The sequence below is a fragment of the Zonotrichia leucophrys genome, chromosome Z (assembly GCF_028769735.1).
Source record: "Zonotrichia leucophrys gambelii isolate GWCS_2022_RI chromosome Z, RI_Zleu_2.0, whole genome shotgun sequence".
Lineage (NCBI taxonomy): Eukaryota > Metazoa > Chordata > Aves > Passeriformes > Passerellidae > Zonotrichia > Zonotrichia leucophrys.
Window position 1 is genome coordinate 30,603,841 of NC_088200.1, and position 17,764 is coordinate 30,621,604.

General features: G+C 36.9%; 1 protein-coding gene across 5 annotated transcripts in view; it reads right to left on the reverse strand.

Annotated features, from left to right (window-relative positions):
- PDE4D (phosphodiesterase 4D) overlaps positions 1–17,764 on the reverse strand; it is a 350,628-nt gene that overhangs the window by 106,170 nt on the left and 226,694 nt on the right. Inside the window, exon 1 of one of the 5 annotated variants that reach the window (XM_064735826.1) lies at positions 16,747–16,811. The exons of the other annotated variants lie outside the window; for them this stretch is intronic. Coding sequence (XP_064591896.1) covers positions 16,747–16,811 — 65 coding nt within the window. Of the gene's footprint in view, positions 1–16,746; positions 16,812–17,764 lie in introns of those variants that run through there. 5 annotated transcript variants of the gene reach the window in all.

Here is a 17,764-nt window from a genome sequence, read left to right on the forward strand (position 1 = left end):
GTACTATTAAAAAATTGACTAGAAATGAGAAAAAAACCTCAAAAATGTGTTGCTACGGTCTTCAGATGCCACACACAGTGCTAAGATAAGCATCTCTCATCAAAGAAATGAGTCTTTCTCTGCAAAGGAATGTAGTAACAGAAATGCCAGTTTACATTGCTTGTAGCAAGGCATTTTTTTCGAGTATTAAATAAACTTACAAACAGATTATATGTAGTTAATTGAAAGAGTAGATGAAAAATATTTTTTTAAATAAATGTGAGTGACCTGGCAAGCCAAAGCTGTTAAAAATCACTGTGTGTTGCAAAACAAATTCTTCTGTGAAACTCTTCTCAAAGAGCAAGACCAAATGATTCTATTAAAATTTAAAACAGCCTAGTGCAATGCAGAAATATATATCTGTAGATTTATCAAGGCCAGGTAAAAATTTCTCATCAGTTACAAAGTTATCTGTAAGAACAAACCAATTCCTTGGAATAAGTTTCGTGCTCCAATTTGCACTATAAATTTGGGAGGGGAGATGATTGCTTTTGACTGGTTTTGTCCATCAACCTCTTGTCTGCTGTAACAACTCATCTGCCGCATTCCTCCACTGGGCAAAACGCGTTGTCTTTTCTCATCCTTTCCACAAGTCCTTCCCTGAACTCCAAAAGAATGCATGTTTAAACTAACAAAATCGTTCAAAAGTCCGGACAAATCATAACAACTGAACTATAGAGTTTCTTAGGACAAAATGTAAACATGACGTATGTTTACAAATAGAAAAAAAATCAAAAGCATGAGGGCAATTTTTGTATAATGAAATTTCCTGTTGCCAGGAAAAATTGTGCATGATTTACTTGACTTAGTGCAAAAAAGAGTTGTCAGGCAACTAGATTCCAAAAGTCTATTTTGTTGATCCTGATGTCATTACTAAAACTGGGATAGGAGACAGCATAATTGCTGGCACCAAGGAGATGATTATATCACTCAGGAAACACTACAAAATGCACAATCCAAGGGAGCAAGGAGAAAGTCCGCTATCTCTCATCAGTCCCTACAGATGAAAAAATGTCAGCGTAACATTGCTGCTTTTGGAACAACTTCTTCAACTACTCTGCCCTGACATCTTGCTATTTCATCCTGCGAAGTGCTCCCAGGAGAATCAGCAGTTTAGCCAAATGAAAACTCCTCCTCGAGCAGCGCTTTCTGATATATCCTGATAGTTTATCCTTTGTTACATTTGTTTATTTTGTGGGAATAAAGTAGAATAAGAGGATGCGAAGACCTGTTCTCTCGCTGAGTGAGTCATCCTGACTGAATAGTTTTATCCTCTTCTGTGCTTACATTTCTCTACCTGAAAAACGGGAACTTTGCAAAGAGCCAGGAGCTCTGAAACTTAAAAACAACCAAAACAAAACAAATTAAAACCTACATACTCCCTAAAATTAATACTAATTAATTATAGTAGTGGGAGTTTTAATTTGGTAGTAGGAGTTAAGAAGTAGTAATAAGAGAAGTATCAGAAACACTGTTTTTAAAGGAGGTATCAAAAGCAGATATAGGCGAGGAAATGAGAAATTTAGAAAAATTACTGGTTTTCCTCATAGAAAACCTGTGAAGGAATAGGAAGTATAGAAGACTAGCTTATTTACTTGTTTTGGTGCATGTGCTTTTTCAAGATCCCCTCCATAAAAATGCAGCAGAAGAAGATGTTAGAACAGGTATTTCTGTAACATTTCCATGTACCAGAAGGGAATAATGGAGAAAAAAAAATTAAGGAAAGAAAAGGCAGCAAAATAAACCACCAGCAAACACACAAACAAACAACCTTCACCAAACATTTATTATAAGAAATTTTATTTAAAAAATACAAGGAAACAAAGAAGAAAATCTTTCTCACTTCAGGTGAGAAGCTGATTATTTTTTATTTAAATTTGGTTTTATTATTTTAGCTCCACCATGTGGTAGTTCTATAAAACAAAGAAAACCATTCTGAATTCTCCTTTCAGACAGAATTAAATGGTTTGTTTGGTTTTGTTCGGTTTTGGGTATTTTTTCAGAACAGTAACAGAATTACTAAATAAATTTTAAAAAAAAAGGTTAAATGAACAATTAATGCACCAGATAAAACATTAGTGAGGTGTAAAGGAGAAAAAACTGTCAGTGGCTAAATATGTGTTTAAATTATCCTACTATGCAGCACTGCCAGGACAGCACATGGGCAAGTATTCCTCCTGGGAATTTTGCAGTTTTGCGTTAAGGAAGGCTCGTCAGTACATATCTTCCCACACTATTCATTTTTTACCCCTCCCAGCCATGGCTTTTTACCCACAGACCTTTTTTGTCTATCCATGAGAAACACAGACTATTAAAAAAGATAGCAGGTTTGTGTACTATTTTCCTCTGAAATTTTTCTGTGATTCTTAATAGTTAAAGCAATGGAAACAGAAAAAAAATTATATCTGACTTCTCCAGTGCATGAATGAAGTAGCATTCAATAAATACAGTTTTTGCTAATAAACTTCAGTATCAACATAGAAGTGCAGCTTAGTAAGCATAAATTTTCAGAATATACAGGGACTTGTAAAATTTAAGGGATAGCATGCTTGAAAAAATAAATGTTTGATTAAAACTAAATGAATTCCTCAATGAGTATTTAAAGTATTTAAAGAAGAAAGCTAAGGCAGAGAATTTTTGCTTATAGTTCAAATATTAAAGTTCATATCATTCCCTGGAATGTGAGAAGGTGAAATAAACAATTATTGGAATATCTGTATCATTTAAATCTTCAAGAACTATTACATTATGCAGTAATGTTTATGATTGTCTCTATACTCTATCCTTTATGGGAAGCTGGATTTAATTTATTGCCAAGCACCTGCAATAAAAAATATTTCACAAGACCTCATTCTGTAAAGCTAAATTTCAGGAAATGGGTGCTTTAATTTACCATCAATGAATACAGTGTCTGAGGCTAATTTAACATCAAATGAACTAGAAAGTAACTCTGAAACCAGATGCTGGTTCTGAGCCACACACAGATATCAAGGTCAAAGATTTTCAGAAGTCTGCTCTCAAAATCATTATTCAGCACTATTTTTAAGGTAAAATCATTAACAAGATTCACACACTTAAAAAAGAGGAGCAGCAGGCAAAAGGGGAATAGACTGCACATGTGTGGAAAAGGGAGAAGAAACAAATAAAGGATCCTTTAAGCCAGCCTTATTTCCCTTTTAGGAAATATCCATCTGCAGCAAACAAAATTATATTTATCAATACTTCATATTAAAGATTCAAGAAAAGGGATGTGCTAGTGACCAAGAGTACATTCCAAGGTGATAGCCCTTAGATTTTCTTCTTTAGATAAAAAAACTGAACTGGAATTTTAATTATTATCACAATTTTATTCTTTTATTTAAGTGGTCTCTTCTGAGGATTTTCGAAAGCAATTGGAAAGTTCTTGAAAACTAAGTCTTCACTTATTGATTCTAGATTTCCAGTTGCCAACAAGTATTTAAACTAAAATAAAATCTTAATTTGAAGTAAAAGCCCAAATATTACCATGCTCAATACCTCAAACAGAAAAATGGAAAAATTGAGGGGGCGGAAAGAGCAGCTGGCCTATCTGAATGTTAAAAAAGATACAGTGTTTTGCTTTCAGTTACAATGAATCATACAGAACTTCTATTTCTAGTACCAGGAACCAATAAGAACATAACTACTGGTTAGGAAATCAATCAGTTTTAGGTGATGAAGCAAAACATTCTGAGGAGCTACTGGAAACTGAAAAATGAATGCTTCTCCATCCATCTAAAACCATGTAATGATACATATGCCATACTAACAGCATGAATACAAAGCAATATTTTACTTTTGAAAAAAATAATTGTAAGAAAGCTATAAATGTGCAATATCAGTAACAAAGTCATATGGTCATCTTACAACATGGGGAGAAACTGTGGGGGAGGGAAGTCCTTCTGTGGTGGAAAAGCTGTTTGGACAAGATGAAAAGCTGTGATGGCTTTACAAAATGTCATTTCCTAGTTATTCATTTCCAGCCTTTTTCAAGAATGGATATTCCAGGGAGAAAAATACATTGCTTCACAGCTGTGAACATCCTGCTTGCCAAAAATGCAAATGTAATTACTATCTGTGAATCAAAGAAAAACCGTGGCACTGCTGATAAATATAAGGCCCAAACCCTGGCATGTTAATCTCATCCCTGGAAGTCTTCAGGGCTGTGCTGGATGGGGCTGTCAGTAACCTGACCTAGCAGAGGAAAGGTGCCTCTGCCCATGACAAGGAGGTTACAGACAGATGATCTTTAAGGTCCCTTCCAAAACAAACCATTTTGAGGTTCTATGGCTTTATGGAAATGCAGATCTCTACAGGTGAAATTCAGGAAGGGCTCTCTGTGCATGTTTGTAACAAGAACACTAGTCACAAACTGACTGATAAAAGGATCACAGTTGTGAGAAAAAAATCCTTTTCACAGGCAATTGTGGTATTTGAGTTGCCACAAATGCTAAGAGTTTATGAAGGCTGACACCACCACTAGGGTTTCAAAGAGTGGTTCCTAATGTTTTCCCAGCTCACGTCTCTGACCATTAAAGAATGGAAAACATATGTCAGCAATTAAGTCACTAATCATAGTGTTACCAAGCATAAAAACAGTGCCTGTGCCAATATCAACTGAGTCACTCAATATGTTTTCTCAAATGTCCTGGACTCTACGTGGCACCAAACCTAAACAGTCATTTTAGTCATACTGAAACCTAGGCAAGAATGGATCTTTCCTTAACAGCATGGAGTTCAGAGCAGATGGCGCTGAGGTGACTATCGTGCCTTGACTAATGTCAAACGGGACATTAAAACAAAAACCAAAACAGAGATTGGCTTGGCCAGTGTTCCCGAGAGGATAAATCAAAAAACAAGCTTTTACAGACTAGGCTGCAAAGGGCACAGCTTCAGTATCACTGAGCCAGCCAGCATCACTTTCCAGATCATTACATGAAGGGCATCTGAACAGTTTGCTTCAAAAATGACGCAGAATAGGTTGAACTTTTGAAAAGTAATTAATTATGCAATGTTAGTGCCTACCACTGATGATCAGCAAATTTAGACAATTGGCTTTGATTCCTGTATTCGCTTCTCACACCTTTCAAAAATATTCAACTTTTAAAAGACCCCTTATGCTGTGTATATTTCCCCTTCCTCTAATTCCCCCCCACAAAAACACTCTGTGTCAATTACTCCTTGATTCTTGACAGATTTCCTCTATGTGCGGGTAAAAATTAAAGATTATTATCACCTGGATTTCCTGCAACAACAGGTAACAGTGCTAACAGCCTGGTACACAGCTTTACTGTCTTTGAGTTCTAAATCACAGATTTCTTTCTATTGTGAAATATATTTTTGTACTGTTAGCAACTAAAGGCAGACAAAACTAGCAAATCAGGACTTAAATATACTAAAGAGAGGGAGAAGGTCACAATCTACTCAGCTTTTTGGACACTGACTGTCTTCTATAGCTAATAGAGTAGTTATAGAAATGGGCACTGAGCAGCACTGAAACTTTGGAGGTATTGGGATACTTACAGGTACAGGTTTCAGTGTATCATGAGCTGGACACTAGGGAAACATTAGATTTCAAATTTTTAAAGTCTGTTTTCTAAAGCACTAGGAAAGAACTGAGAGTTATGAAAGGATATGCTATGAAAGGAAAGACAGAGCCAAAATGTTCCCTATCCAAAACACAAATCAAAGAACAGCCAGAGTGACTTGACCAGAATGCCTTTCCCCTTATCACAGGAAAGGCCCATGTCTATTATCTCATTATCTTATTCATGCAGAGGTTTATACTGCAGAATAAAGGCAGAAAAGAAGTCAGGGAAACATCATTGTTATTCAATCTGGACAGAAACTAAACACAATAGTTCCTGACACACACCCGATTCTCCTTTCAGCCCTGTTCTGTTGACAGAACACAATCAGGACTGGTTTGACATTTTCAGAATCTCTGAAAAATTAAATTGTGAAACAGTGAGTATTAAAGGGTATATAAACCTAAAGAAATTTAGAAAAGGATGGAACAAGAGAAAGAATTTGAGCCGGGAATGAAAAGCTATCAAAATCCAATTGTCTGCTGCTGTAAATAAGCATTTACTTGATTTATAGTGTAGATTTTTTTTCCATTTAAATGAACAGTTGTTCCCATGTAAACAAGATGCCAGGACTGAGCAGAGTATATTTGAAACTGCAACCTGTATTATATGAATTATTTCATGTCCAGCTTGAATGACTAAGAAGAGATAAAAGAGAATAGTAGGAAACCAAATTATTTTAGTTTATATATTTCAATTTCAGAATTCAGTACTATTTTAACACTAAAGTAATGTAAAATTGATGATTACATAACGAAAACATGAAACTCATTTGCAAGCCTTAACATCTCCACAAATGTTCCTTTCAACCTAGCTGCCTACTGCAAATTAGTTTAGGCCGTGCTTTACAGAAGCATGCTCAAATGGAATTGTGTTTGTACATTTTTAATTGCTTTCACATCAATGAAAGTTATTTGAAGAAAACTTGTGCAACAATGAAAGTAGGTGGAAAAAGGGTCTTCAGTCTCCAGCATCAGCAAGCGATCCCTTCAGGGCCTTAGTTCAATTTACAGCCAGTAAGAACATGGTGGGATTTTCCCCCTTTCCACTACTGAACTTCTCAGGGTAACTCTGTGTGTTTGGGAGCCAAAATAAGTATGCAAGGATTGCAACAAGAGACTAATGTGGTGGCCTCTGCCACTAAAAAACATCTGCTGATGAGTATAACCAGAACATCTACCAGCTGAGGTACTGATGTTACTGCTGTTCCTTCGTGACCTGACATTTTCATTTGTCATAGGCAAATATGTTCCATTTTACCTGTATTGGGTCTGTCAGAGGAAGCTTAAATAGAAGTCTCACACTCTTACCGCTAGCACAGGCCTGCTGACTTTTAAATGTTCATCTTTACTTAATCACATTTCTCTCCACAAAATGGGGCTATACCTGCCAACAGTTTTTATGCAATTTCAGATTTAACAGATGAAAAATTATTAAAAGCTGTACACAGGAAACAGACAAAATCTGTCCAGCATCTGTGAAACATCATTTCAGTCTATCAAATGTCCTTCCTCTGTATTTCCTTTTTCCTGTGTACACTTCAACACTAACAGATAAAAGCATTATCACACCACCTTTATGCAAAACATGCAAAGTAAATATACATATTAATCAAGAACAAGAAGTAAAGACAACCCAAAAAATCTCTTTTTTGGCCTTTTTTTCCAAGGCAAAACTTGAAAAAACAGGGTTTTTTAAGATCACACAGAGAAAATTAACAGCACAGATTTGGTCAGATGTCTAAACTTGAAGGTCAGCCTCCCTGGAAGTCCCTGGGGAGAGAGCTCAGAGGAAATCTGGGAGCACCTGTCTGTATTAGAATGTCATTTCTGATTTTCTGAACAGCCCTCTGGACTTATATGAATTCCCGTGTTGACTATGCAAGCATAGGTGGATGGATTGTCTTAAAATGGTAAGATTTTAAAAGCAACAGATCTTTTCCTCACCTTTTAATTTGTGAAATTTACAATATTTTCTATAATCATTAAATCTTTAATTTTTAAATATGAGAGCTGAGAATGTTGTGTGACTATTAGAATTGCGTATATAAAAATTACTCAAGCTATATAAGGGAGAACACAATAGGAGATTGATGAAAGAAAGATTTTTATGAAAGTAAAATATCTGACTGGAACAAAAGTTAAAATTGAGAAAAGGAAAAAGGTATTTATGCATAAGGCTTCATTCAGATACCTCAGGATGGCATGCAATGAAATCAGCAAGACTAAATACTAGTAAGTTCAAGAGGTTTACTTCTGGAAGTGTGATGCACTTCACTTGGTCTCATAGAACATCAGGAGTGCAGGCTTTATCTCACTGTGGTTTCTCACAATAAATGTGAAGATATACAACTTATGAGAGTAAATAAAATTTTTTGTTCTCTGGACACACCTGGAAAATACACAGATACAAGCTAGGAAAGTGTAAATTATACCATATAATACAGATGATATATTTCAAGTAGATATGCACATTTCTACAAAAGGACATTTGACCAGCTTTTTGGGCATCACATATCGAAAGTGCAAATATACTAGAAGAATTAAATTTATTTGAACATATCTGTATTAGGTGTCAAACAATATAGGAGATATTGAACTAGGAAGAATAGAAGCTGCAGTAATGCAATCGCTCAGTTTTAGACATAAAAATAACTATTTTATGTCTGGAGGTTTTGAAGGCTAAAATTGAAACCAGTATTTTTTTCTTTAAGTGAAGTTCACAGTATGAAAATAACAGTTTTCTGGCATTTCATTTTCAAAGGTAAATTTTAATGGCATTCAAATGGCAAAGGCTGTTTCTAACTCGGGTGGAAACTCAGACAGAAAATGTGCAGAAGTAAAAGTAAACTAGTTACAGTGTCAGAACCCAATAATAAGGCATGTATAGAGGGCTAGGACAAAAGAAAAATAGAAGTTGGTTTAGTCAAGGAAAGACCTCATATCTAATGAAAGCACGGCTCACAAGCTTAAAACTACTAAATGTGGAAATGTCTGAGACAATAAAGATGATTATGAATATAAAGCTCTGAGAAGAAGATCATCTTATATAACAGATCTTGTGTAGCGGACTCTTCAGGGCAGCAGCACCCCTGGAGCTTTCACAGTGACTGGCTGTTGACTTCTCAATATATATATATTGATAATATATATCTCTGGGAAAGAAGTTCCTACAAGCGCTTGCTGCAGTTCTTCAAAATTTAGAAAACTAACTGATACAACTACCCCAAAACTGAAACTTTAAAAAAAACCACAAAAAGTTTACAATTATTAAAAGAAATTTAAGGATAAGTTTCAGAAATACTGAAAGGTTTTTTCATAAATTCCTTTTTTTTCTAGTCTAAGCTAAATTTTTATTCAAATAGTTTATTTGAATAATGATTTTAAATTACTAAATTGACACAAAGCAAAATGAAGCTAGAATGAATTTTTAATAATTGATCTCTGCTGGATTTATTTTGAGAGATCTGTCAAAGAAAAAGGAAGTTTTTAATGTTTCTGAAGCAATCATCTTTCTTTTTTGTAATGCTTAGCACTTTGAGGAGAAAAAGTATTTCTTAAATAACTATAGAAAAACTATTTTTGAATTAGTGTGTGATGTTTTGAGTGCATTAGTATTTGAGTGTATTTATAAAGGCATCAAAAGATGCTGCTGTAAACCTGGCAAATGAAATAGTGAAGCAACAAATTTAAGTCATCAGTTCTTTTCTGTGCCTCTCAAATCCTCGAAGATGAGGTCAGATGAACAAATCTGTTTCTGCCATTTAGCTTCCAAAACTGTTCTGTCATTTTATACATTATAGATGTGAAAAGCTTTCATGATTTTTGATGAAAGCAAAAATATTTCAAAGGTCATATAATATCATACTATGAACATATCTAAGTAATTAATGCCCCCATCTTCACTGTATCAGCAATGGTACCAAATAAAGGAGTGCAGAAATCTACTTCTGGTTGTGTAATGTGAGCTAAGAAACATGCTCTAGTGCACATTAGTCTGAATTAGAAACACCACAGCTGAAATCTGATGGGAATCCCAATAATGAGATTAAGTAATTTGTGCTGTCATTGGAATTATGACATCACTGCTTAGTGATTTCATGGTTGTGAGTTGACCTCACTTTACTGCAAGGTTCTTTCAATACTATATTTAGCCTAAGCAGTTGGTTTATTCCTGCTGTTTTGTTCTAATACTTCCTATTCCATACTGGACTTCCCTTACGTTATGTGAATCATCCCCTTATATTATAATATAATAGTAAAACTACTAAATATTAAAGCATGTATTCAGGATAAGCTAAGTTAGTTGCATCAGAAATAATTAATCTGGCTATATATGCATACTGCAGGTGTCCACATACAAGTTAGAGTTCATGTATATGTATTACATTCTGTTGAGTGGTGCTTAAGCTGATAAAATCACTGACATCAAGAGTACCTCTTTTTCTGAGGCAGGCATCTAAAATATGTCACAGTCATGTTATACCCTGACAGCAAGTATTTCTTTCCACCAAGAGGTCACTAGACCTCTAGATATGGTATGATAAAAATTTGTCTAGATGAGCTGAATCCCACCTGTTATGCTTTACACTATAATTGTGCTTCTTAGAATACAAGGTAGGAAGAAAGATAACCCCTCCGTGTGGAATTAGATGCAAACAACTGGTTCAGACATGGTGTAATGGAAGGCAAGGGAGAAGACTTCCATCATGGTATCTCAACATTGATCCAGGCTGGGACTGCCTTCTATCCTCACTGGAACCAGCTGTAAATGGGCACTTGGCCATTCAGCTGAGCCGTCATGTGAACTCCCCATGGAACTTGCCATCCTCTCCCTTAGTTCACACTAGGGACAGACTCCCAAGTGCCACATCTTCACTTCATGGTTGTTAGATTTGAGCAGAGCTTTGTCCACAAGCTGATAACATACCAGATGTGATCAAGGAAAAGGTGTGAGAACTGTGCTGTAAAGAAAAGATTATATTTTCAGGAAAATTGAAAGTGAATTGTTAATGCACATAAGTGAATGGCAGAGAACTAAATTGCTCTAACACAACTAAATGTTTCTGTGTGGTAGAGAAAGAATTTCACATGAGTAAATCTGGATGTAGCTTGAAAGAAAGTATCTTGAAGGAACTGCCTTTGTGGGAGTCACACTTTGCAGTTTGTTCTCTTTGGCACGATTTGCAATGTTTGTTTATTTAAAAAACCCTCACATTTATTATTTCAATAAGGAGTTCTTCTCATATTAATGTTAAAGTAACTGGATGTTATGATGGTAACTCTAATTCTTCTGCTCTACAAAAATACAGAGATGGGAACATGCCAAAAAATGGCTAAAAAAAACCAGTAAACATAATTTTAAAATATAGCTCAACCTGAAATGGCAGTTTAAAAAAAGCCAACAGCACACTGGACATCAACAAAGGTGCTGGGAAAAAAAAACCAGGTATAATTTTACCACTGTGTGAGAACATTGGTGTGTTCACATCTTGGGTAATGCCTGCCTTGATCTTTGTACTTCAAGGACAGAGCAGTCTTTGAGGAAATACAATGAATGGGAGCTAAAATGATCAAGGATGGGGCAGTAACCTGTTTAGAAAATTTTAAGAAGGCTACAACTTTCCCATGTCTACAAGAAAAGGCTGAGGTGGTTGTAACTGCACACCACTACTGGCCAGGCCCAATAGGACATGTCTCATTTTGTTAGAAAATAGACTACTTGATAAAAAGAAAAAAAATTTCAAAATCCACCACAACTTTGTTGACAAAACTGCAATTTTCCCCTTTCATTTTGTAAAAATGATACTTTTTTAAAACATATCCATCCCACTCTGGAAAATAGTGTCATGCTGACTTTGCAGACTTCCACACTAGCACTGAACAATAAATAAAGCATATACACCACCATGAATTTCTGTGGTTATCTAGATTTGAGGCTTATACTGCTTACAAAAGCCTATTTTTATTAATGAAGTCACCTAGGAAGTCCATCAGAGTCAGACTTCATGTAGGAGAGATATATCTATAGCTTGCAGGCTTTCTTCAACATTCAGAAATCCCACAATTTTACAAATTATACTTGTACTTCAGTCCCTACCTATGAGTTTGAATGGTGTGCAGCTTGCATTGAACTTTCCCAGAGTGCTCTATTCAATACCATCAACTACTGAAAGTGCAATCGGATATCAAGTGAAGTCCCAATCCTCTTTTGTTTAAGAGTAGTTTTATAAGAAAAGGCAACAAGGGACAAGTAATACCAACAATGCCTCACAGATAATCATAATACTCTAGAGGAAAAGAAATTCACCCAACAGAGAAATAAAAAGCCTTAACCCTTAAGCAGCCAAGTGATATGAATGCTATTAATATTGTTCACAATTACATTTATCTATGTTAAAATTCTCTGTCCTGTAGACAAAGATTCCTTCAAGGAGTGCCCTGGTTTTGGGGTTGATCTCACCAGCAGTGGGATTCCCATCCTGGAAGTCAGCAGCTAACTTTAAATACGTGTCTGATAATAATAAGCTTGATGTATATGACTCATTCAGTGTCACTTATTGAATATATTCATCATCTTTGTAATGGCAACAGGCTTGCTAGGACCACGGTTTTAACCAAGGAACTGAATTGTTTGGGATGGTCAGCTCCGAAGCAGTGTGATGCGGCCACAGTTTCCTCCTGTCAGACAGAGCTACCAAAAGATAGGGTCACACTTATTCCAGAGATCTATGTCATGGTACCTTTAGTCAGGAAGGCAGTGCACCTACCTGAGGTCAGCTGAATGTCAGCTCATACATTTGTTCTAGCTCTTCTGCCCCAGAAACAATGCCATTCATTGATGTCACACCACAAGAATTTTGCTGTCTCCATTCACTAAAATTTTACTTAGCATTCCTCTTTTGATCCACATATTAAAGGTCAGAGAAAGTCCATATAAGAGATCAGTTTTGCCCCACTCATCTATAAATATGTTATAGACTGAGAAATCCATATTTGACAATGTCTTTCAGTAATTTCCATTATATTGCAGTCAAATAATATCACTCACTTCTAGAGCTAAGTAAGAAGAGATGCATTGTTTTACATAATACAACAGGCTGAATTGTTGAAAACCTCTGGTCTCTGGGTCACTAGACAGGCTGTGCCCTTTGCAGGTCGATCTACCCTAAGTTCCAAAACCCAGAAAAGCCTGAACTGGTCGATGTTACAAAGGCAAAATAAAAGCCAGTAATACCAACTCACAAAGTAAACATGTAACTATCTCTAGTCACATAATGCAGAAAGAATTGTGGGAAAATGCCGACAATTGTGGCTAGTTATATATATAATGAAAAACAAAGGCAGTTCTAAAGTCTGATCAACTGCACCATTTTAAGGCAGTAGGTTCTGTCCAACTGAGGCTGCTTGCTCGACTTGCCATCAAGCAAGTATTCTCAACATTTGATTTAAGCTCCCAAAATTTTAATCCAGTTCTTCCAAATAGATTCTTTTAATTTGTTCAAACTTTTCTTCAATTACAAAAGGGAAAAAATCAACAGAAATATGACATTTTCAGTGGAACACTGCTGCTTTACTGTCAGTGGCAAATAGTCAAGAAAATGTAATTATATTATCATTTGGCTGTCTCAGCCAAAGTTTAATTCACTGTGATTTCTTTACTTCCTTGTAATTTCTTCTCTGGAATAAAAAGACACATCAATTGTCTTATTTGAAAAGTCTGTAAAAACATTTATCCCTTCTAGATAATTCTCCCGAAGATTTATGATATAATACCATACTTCACTATCACACCCTGAATTTTGGGATGAGTGGGAATGGGTGGTAGAATTGAGCAGCAATAACGTAACAGGTAATAACCCTTATATAAGTCACTTTATGTATAAATACCAGCCATCTGCTTTTACTTCAGTCACCATAACACCAGGATAAATTTAACAAACCGCATCAGAAAGAGAAGGTTTGCCTGCAGACCCTACCATCACAGTAAACAGCAGCCATCCCCAATCCATGCAGCTTTAAAGGGGAGGCACCAGCCCAGCCCAGGCCCTCCTACATCTGCTCCAAGTCAGCTGGGGCACCCACCAAAATACCACACGTGGAGGTACCCTTTAATTGCTTTCTAATACTGATACTGAAAAGAATATCATGCTTTTACCATACATATGCTTTTACACTGAACTTACTATATCTTTTGGACAAAGAGGGAGTCTGATTTCAGGGCACCAAGTGCAGAGGTTTTTCTGTCTTGTGTTTACAGCTTTTCTGGCCTCTGTGTGTTGGGAGCCCAGTTTCTGAACTTCACAGGAACTTTATCCACAGTGAGAAATGGTAGAGAAAATCTAGGATCATTGTTTCTTAAACCTTTGCAAGAGGCGAGTCCATACTTTGAAACAGTCCTGTCAGTCAAGTCCCTGTATTCTTGAGACCCATCTCCTTCCTCCCAGGCACTCCTGCTCCTCTTACACAGAGTGGGATCACTATATCAAGATGTTAAGAAAAGTTTTATAGATTTATAGTTATGTTTTACCCCCTCGTGCGATTATCAAGAGACAGGCAGAGCTGGGACATGTGGGAGGGCTGGCCTGTCACTATGGTGACATCTGGCCCCCAATCAGAATTTGAGGAAGAGATCTCTACCACTGGACAGTGAAGAAGGGGTTGATGGACAGAACTTTGGCAGGGGTTAAAGGGTTAAAAAGGAAAAAACCTCCATTTCTGAGGGGGTGAGCATAAGGCAGGGAAAATCTTTTGCTCCCAGCACCGTGACCATTTTTCTTTATTCAGTCTTCTGTTGTGTTTTTGATAAGGTTTAATAAACCTTCCTAAACTATGGAAAGTGAGTAGCTGTTTCTCACAATGAGATTCAAAAAGGATAATTATGCTCTTCCTGTTTTCTGGCCTGAACACCTACCCGTGGTGATTTAATGTTTCCCTAAGCATTAATACTGTGGCAAAGCTATACTGTTATTACTCTCTCCTAGAGAACTGCAGGAAGGTGCTGGCCCAGGGGTACAAACCCACAGATTTAGGCAGCAAGGTACACAAAGTCAAGCAGATTATTTGGGAACGGGTCCCACTCAGGCTCAGCTGGAAGGGGGCTGGCTGGGCAGAGGGGCAGGGTGAGGTGGGCAGGCTGGGCTGGGCAGTGGGGCAGGCTGGGCAATGGGGCAGGCTGGGCTGGGCAGTGGGGCAGGCTGGGCAGTGGGGCAGGCTGGGCAATGGGACAGGCTGGGCAATGGGGCAGGCTGGGCTGTGCAATGGGGCAGGCTGGGCAATGGGGCAGGCTGGGCTGGGCTCAGCTGCCAGCTCCCACAGGCAGCGGAGCTCGCTGTGGGCAGCCTGCAGGTCACTGCCATTCTCTCTTATCTCTGCGCTCCATTTTCCCTCTGGCTGGGACAGGGCCTGCCTGGCTTTGCTCCACACCGCACAGAACAGCGTGTACCCTCTCCAGTAGCCTTCGAGTGTCTCCCTGAGAGCCACCTCGGAGCTCAGGCCGTGTTCCCAATCAGCAGGGTAGTGGAGGACTCCCAGCTAACAACCAGCAGAACAGGTATTCTCAGATATCAGATTAGTGCCATGACTAAAGGCCACAGCAACAAAAGGGAGGCAGGAAGGTATTTTAGACAGAATACGTGGTGCCCAAATTAGCTTGCAGCTATTAGTTACAAGGATATTTTTTTTCTTCTAAAATACTTTTTTCCTGCAAGAATTAATGGGTTCAGTCAACAACTGAATAAAAAAAAAAAGGCAAACTTAATCAGAGGTCCTGATTTTGATTTATTTGCACAGTTGTACGTAATAGCTAAGGTATGTATGTTTTAGCTCACTTCCTTGGAGACACCCCACAGAATGCAGCACAATAGCAATATTTAGTTTACAAACATGGCACTGAATTTTAATAAAGATATAGAGACACTACTTACTGCATTTATTCCAGCAGAACTCTGCCTTAGCACTTTCTCAGAGCAACTGGGAAAACTCTTAAGAACGAGTAGTGTACTTGTTTAATTTCCTTTTACTACAAAATGGTTTCAGTAAAAGGCAACTGGAAGAAATTTCTACCTCTTTTAATAGTAATACTGACGTGGCTTTAGCTCAGAGCCAAAACTATTTGAAACATAAAGGTTTTATAAGGCTAATGTTCAATTAACTGGATGTATATCCTCACAAAGAGCTGTATTTAGTCACTAGTCTATCCCTCAGTAACACATCAGCCATTTATATATTAAAAAAGCTATGTTTTAAAATACATCTTTTATACCTATAAAATGTAGGTCTGAACAATTAGTCTATTATGTGTTTATTAAAATTATGGTGCTTTTATTAAGACACAGAGAGAAGAACAAAATGTGGGACACATTAAGACAGTAAATGGAATTTATTTCTGCTACTTCATAGAAAGCTGTCCTGTCAGTGCCTACCAAGTTTTAAAAAGTATGAAGTGATGCTTAAAAAGCATAAAGAAAAAAGAATTATTCAAAAGACAAAGCTTTGCTGATTAATAACTGGAAAAAATGCAAGAAAATTATACAGACACATCAATATCACAGACTACTTCTACTCCTCTAAGCCTCAGAGAGCAGGGGAAACACATGAACCATAACACAGCAGTCTCACACATGCTGCAACAAAGTCTGCTGCTACCCAGGACACATCTGTACCAGTCAGTCTGTTTATGCAGCAAAACTACATGTAAGCATCCCAAAATAGCTCACACAACCTATAACTTCATTTTACTCTCCAGCCTCCAGAAATGCAAGCTCTGTGTTATGATTTCTCTTACTGAAATAAGTGTACTGAAAATTTTTAGATGGCGTCTCTAACTGTAAGGATTGAACCCGACTGCTGAATGGGTAAAATCTGTGTAATATGTTACAAAAGGTACCAAAAGGGTTCTCTTTTTAAAAATTAAATACATTGTATTTTACAATAAAAAGCTACATAATTTTGTTCCTTACTAATAATTGTGCAACTCAACAGCTGAACATCTTCAATAACTATGCAATACCTAACGATTCAAAATTAAAGCCTGTGACTTTCTTGGGACATATCTCTGTTCCATAATAGAGAGCCTGAAAGAAACAAGCGAGCCACATTACCACATTGCGTCGGCAGTCCTTAAGGAGCTGGTAGATCGGGATCTTGGCTTCATAACAATGCTCATTTTGAAAAATTCCTTCAGTATTACTAGCAGTCAGACGTCAGTTGTCCTTAAAAAGCCCATTCTCAAAGTACTCCATTTCACAGTGGTATTAAAAATCCTCTGCTTTTTAACACCCTCCAAATCCGTCTTGTGTAAAAATCCAGGCTGTGGAGGAAGAATTCTAACATGCTGCAACTCCTTCCTTTTTCATGCTGAGTTTACTCTAGCACGGTGCTGTTCGGAAATGACAGTGCTTTTCTCCTCTGTCTTGTATTGCCCTGGGAGGAACTAGTCTATTTTGAACCTATTCTCCCTTCAGGTCACATGAGAATGAAGGCAGCTGAAAAGAGTCCCTATCTCCTTCTTTCAGTTTGATAACAACAGGTTTAAAGGTCAATAACATAAAAAAAAAAAAGAAAAAAAAAAAAAAAGAAAAAATACTTCTGGATAATAAAAGAAAGGAAAGGATGAATGTAAGTTACAGTAACATTTCTGAGTTTGCAAAGAAATTCCACTTACAGACATGCTAGAGAAATTAGTCTCTGTGGAGTAAAGAAAGGAACAAAGATTTTTTTTTTCATTCCAAATCCACTAAAACTCTTACAGAGAAATTTAATTCTTCCCTTTCTCTTTCTCCTAACACTTGCTTAGACACTGTTAAAAAGCACTTTTATCTAACTTCACAAACCAGAAAGCATTCCCTGTCTGAAAGGCATTCAGAACACTGGGGGGGAAGTTAAGTAAAAATTAAATTCCTTGTAGACTGCTAAAGTCAAACACACATACAGATAGTGATTGTTATTAATCACTGAAGGGCAAAATACCCTAGTTGAAGAACTATAACGTGACATCCTTTCTGCTGTACTGCAGATATATTTTGATGTTATAATAATTACATTAACAGTTTATGCCTTACAAAACAGGCATAAACTGTTTTGTAAGTACATTACAAAATATATAATATAATAATAGAT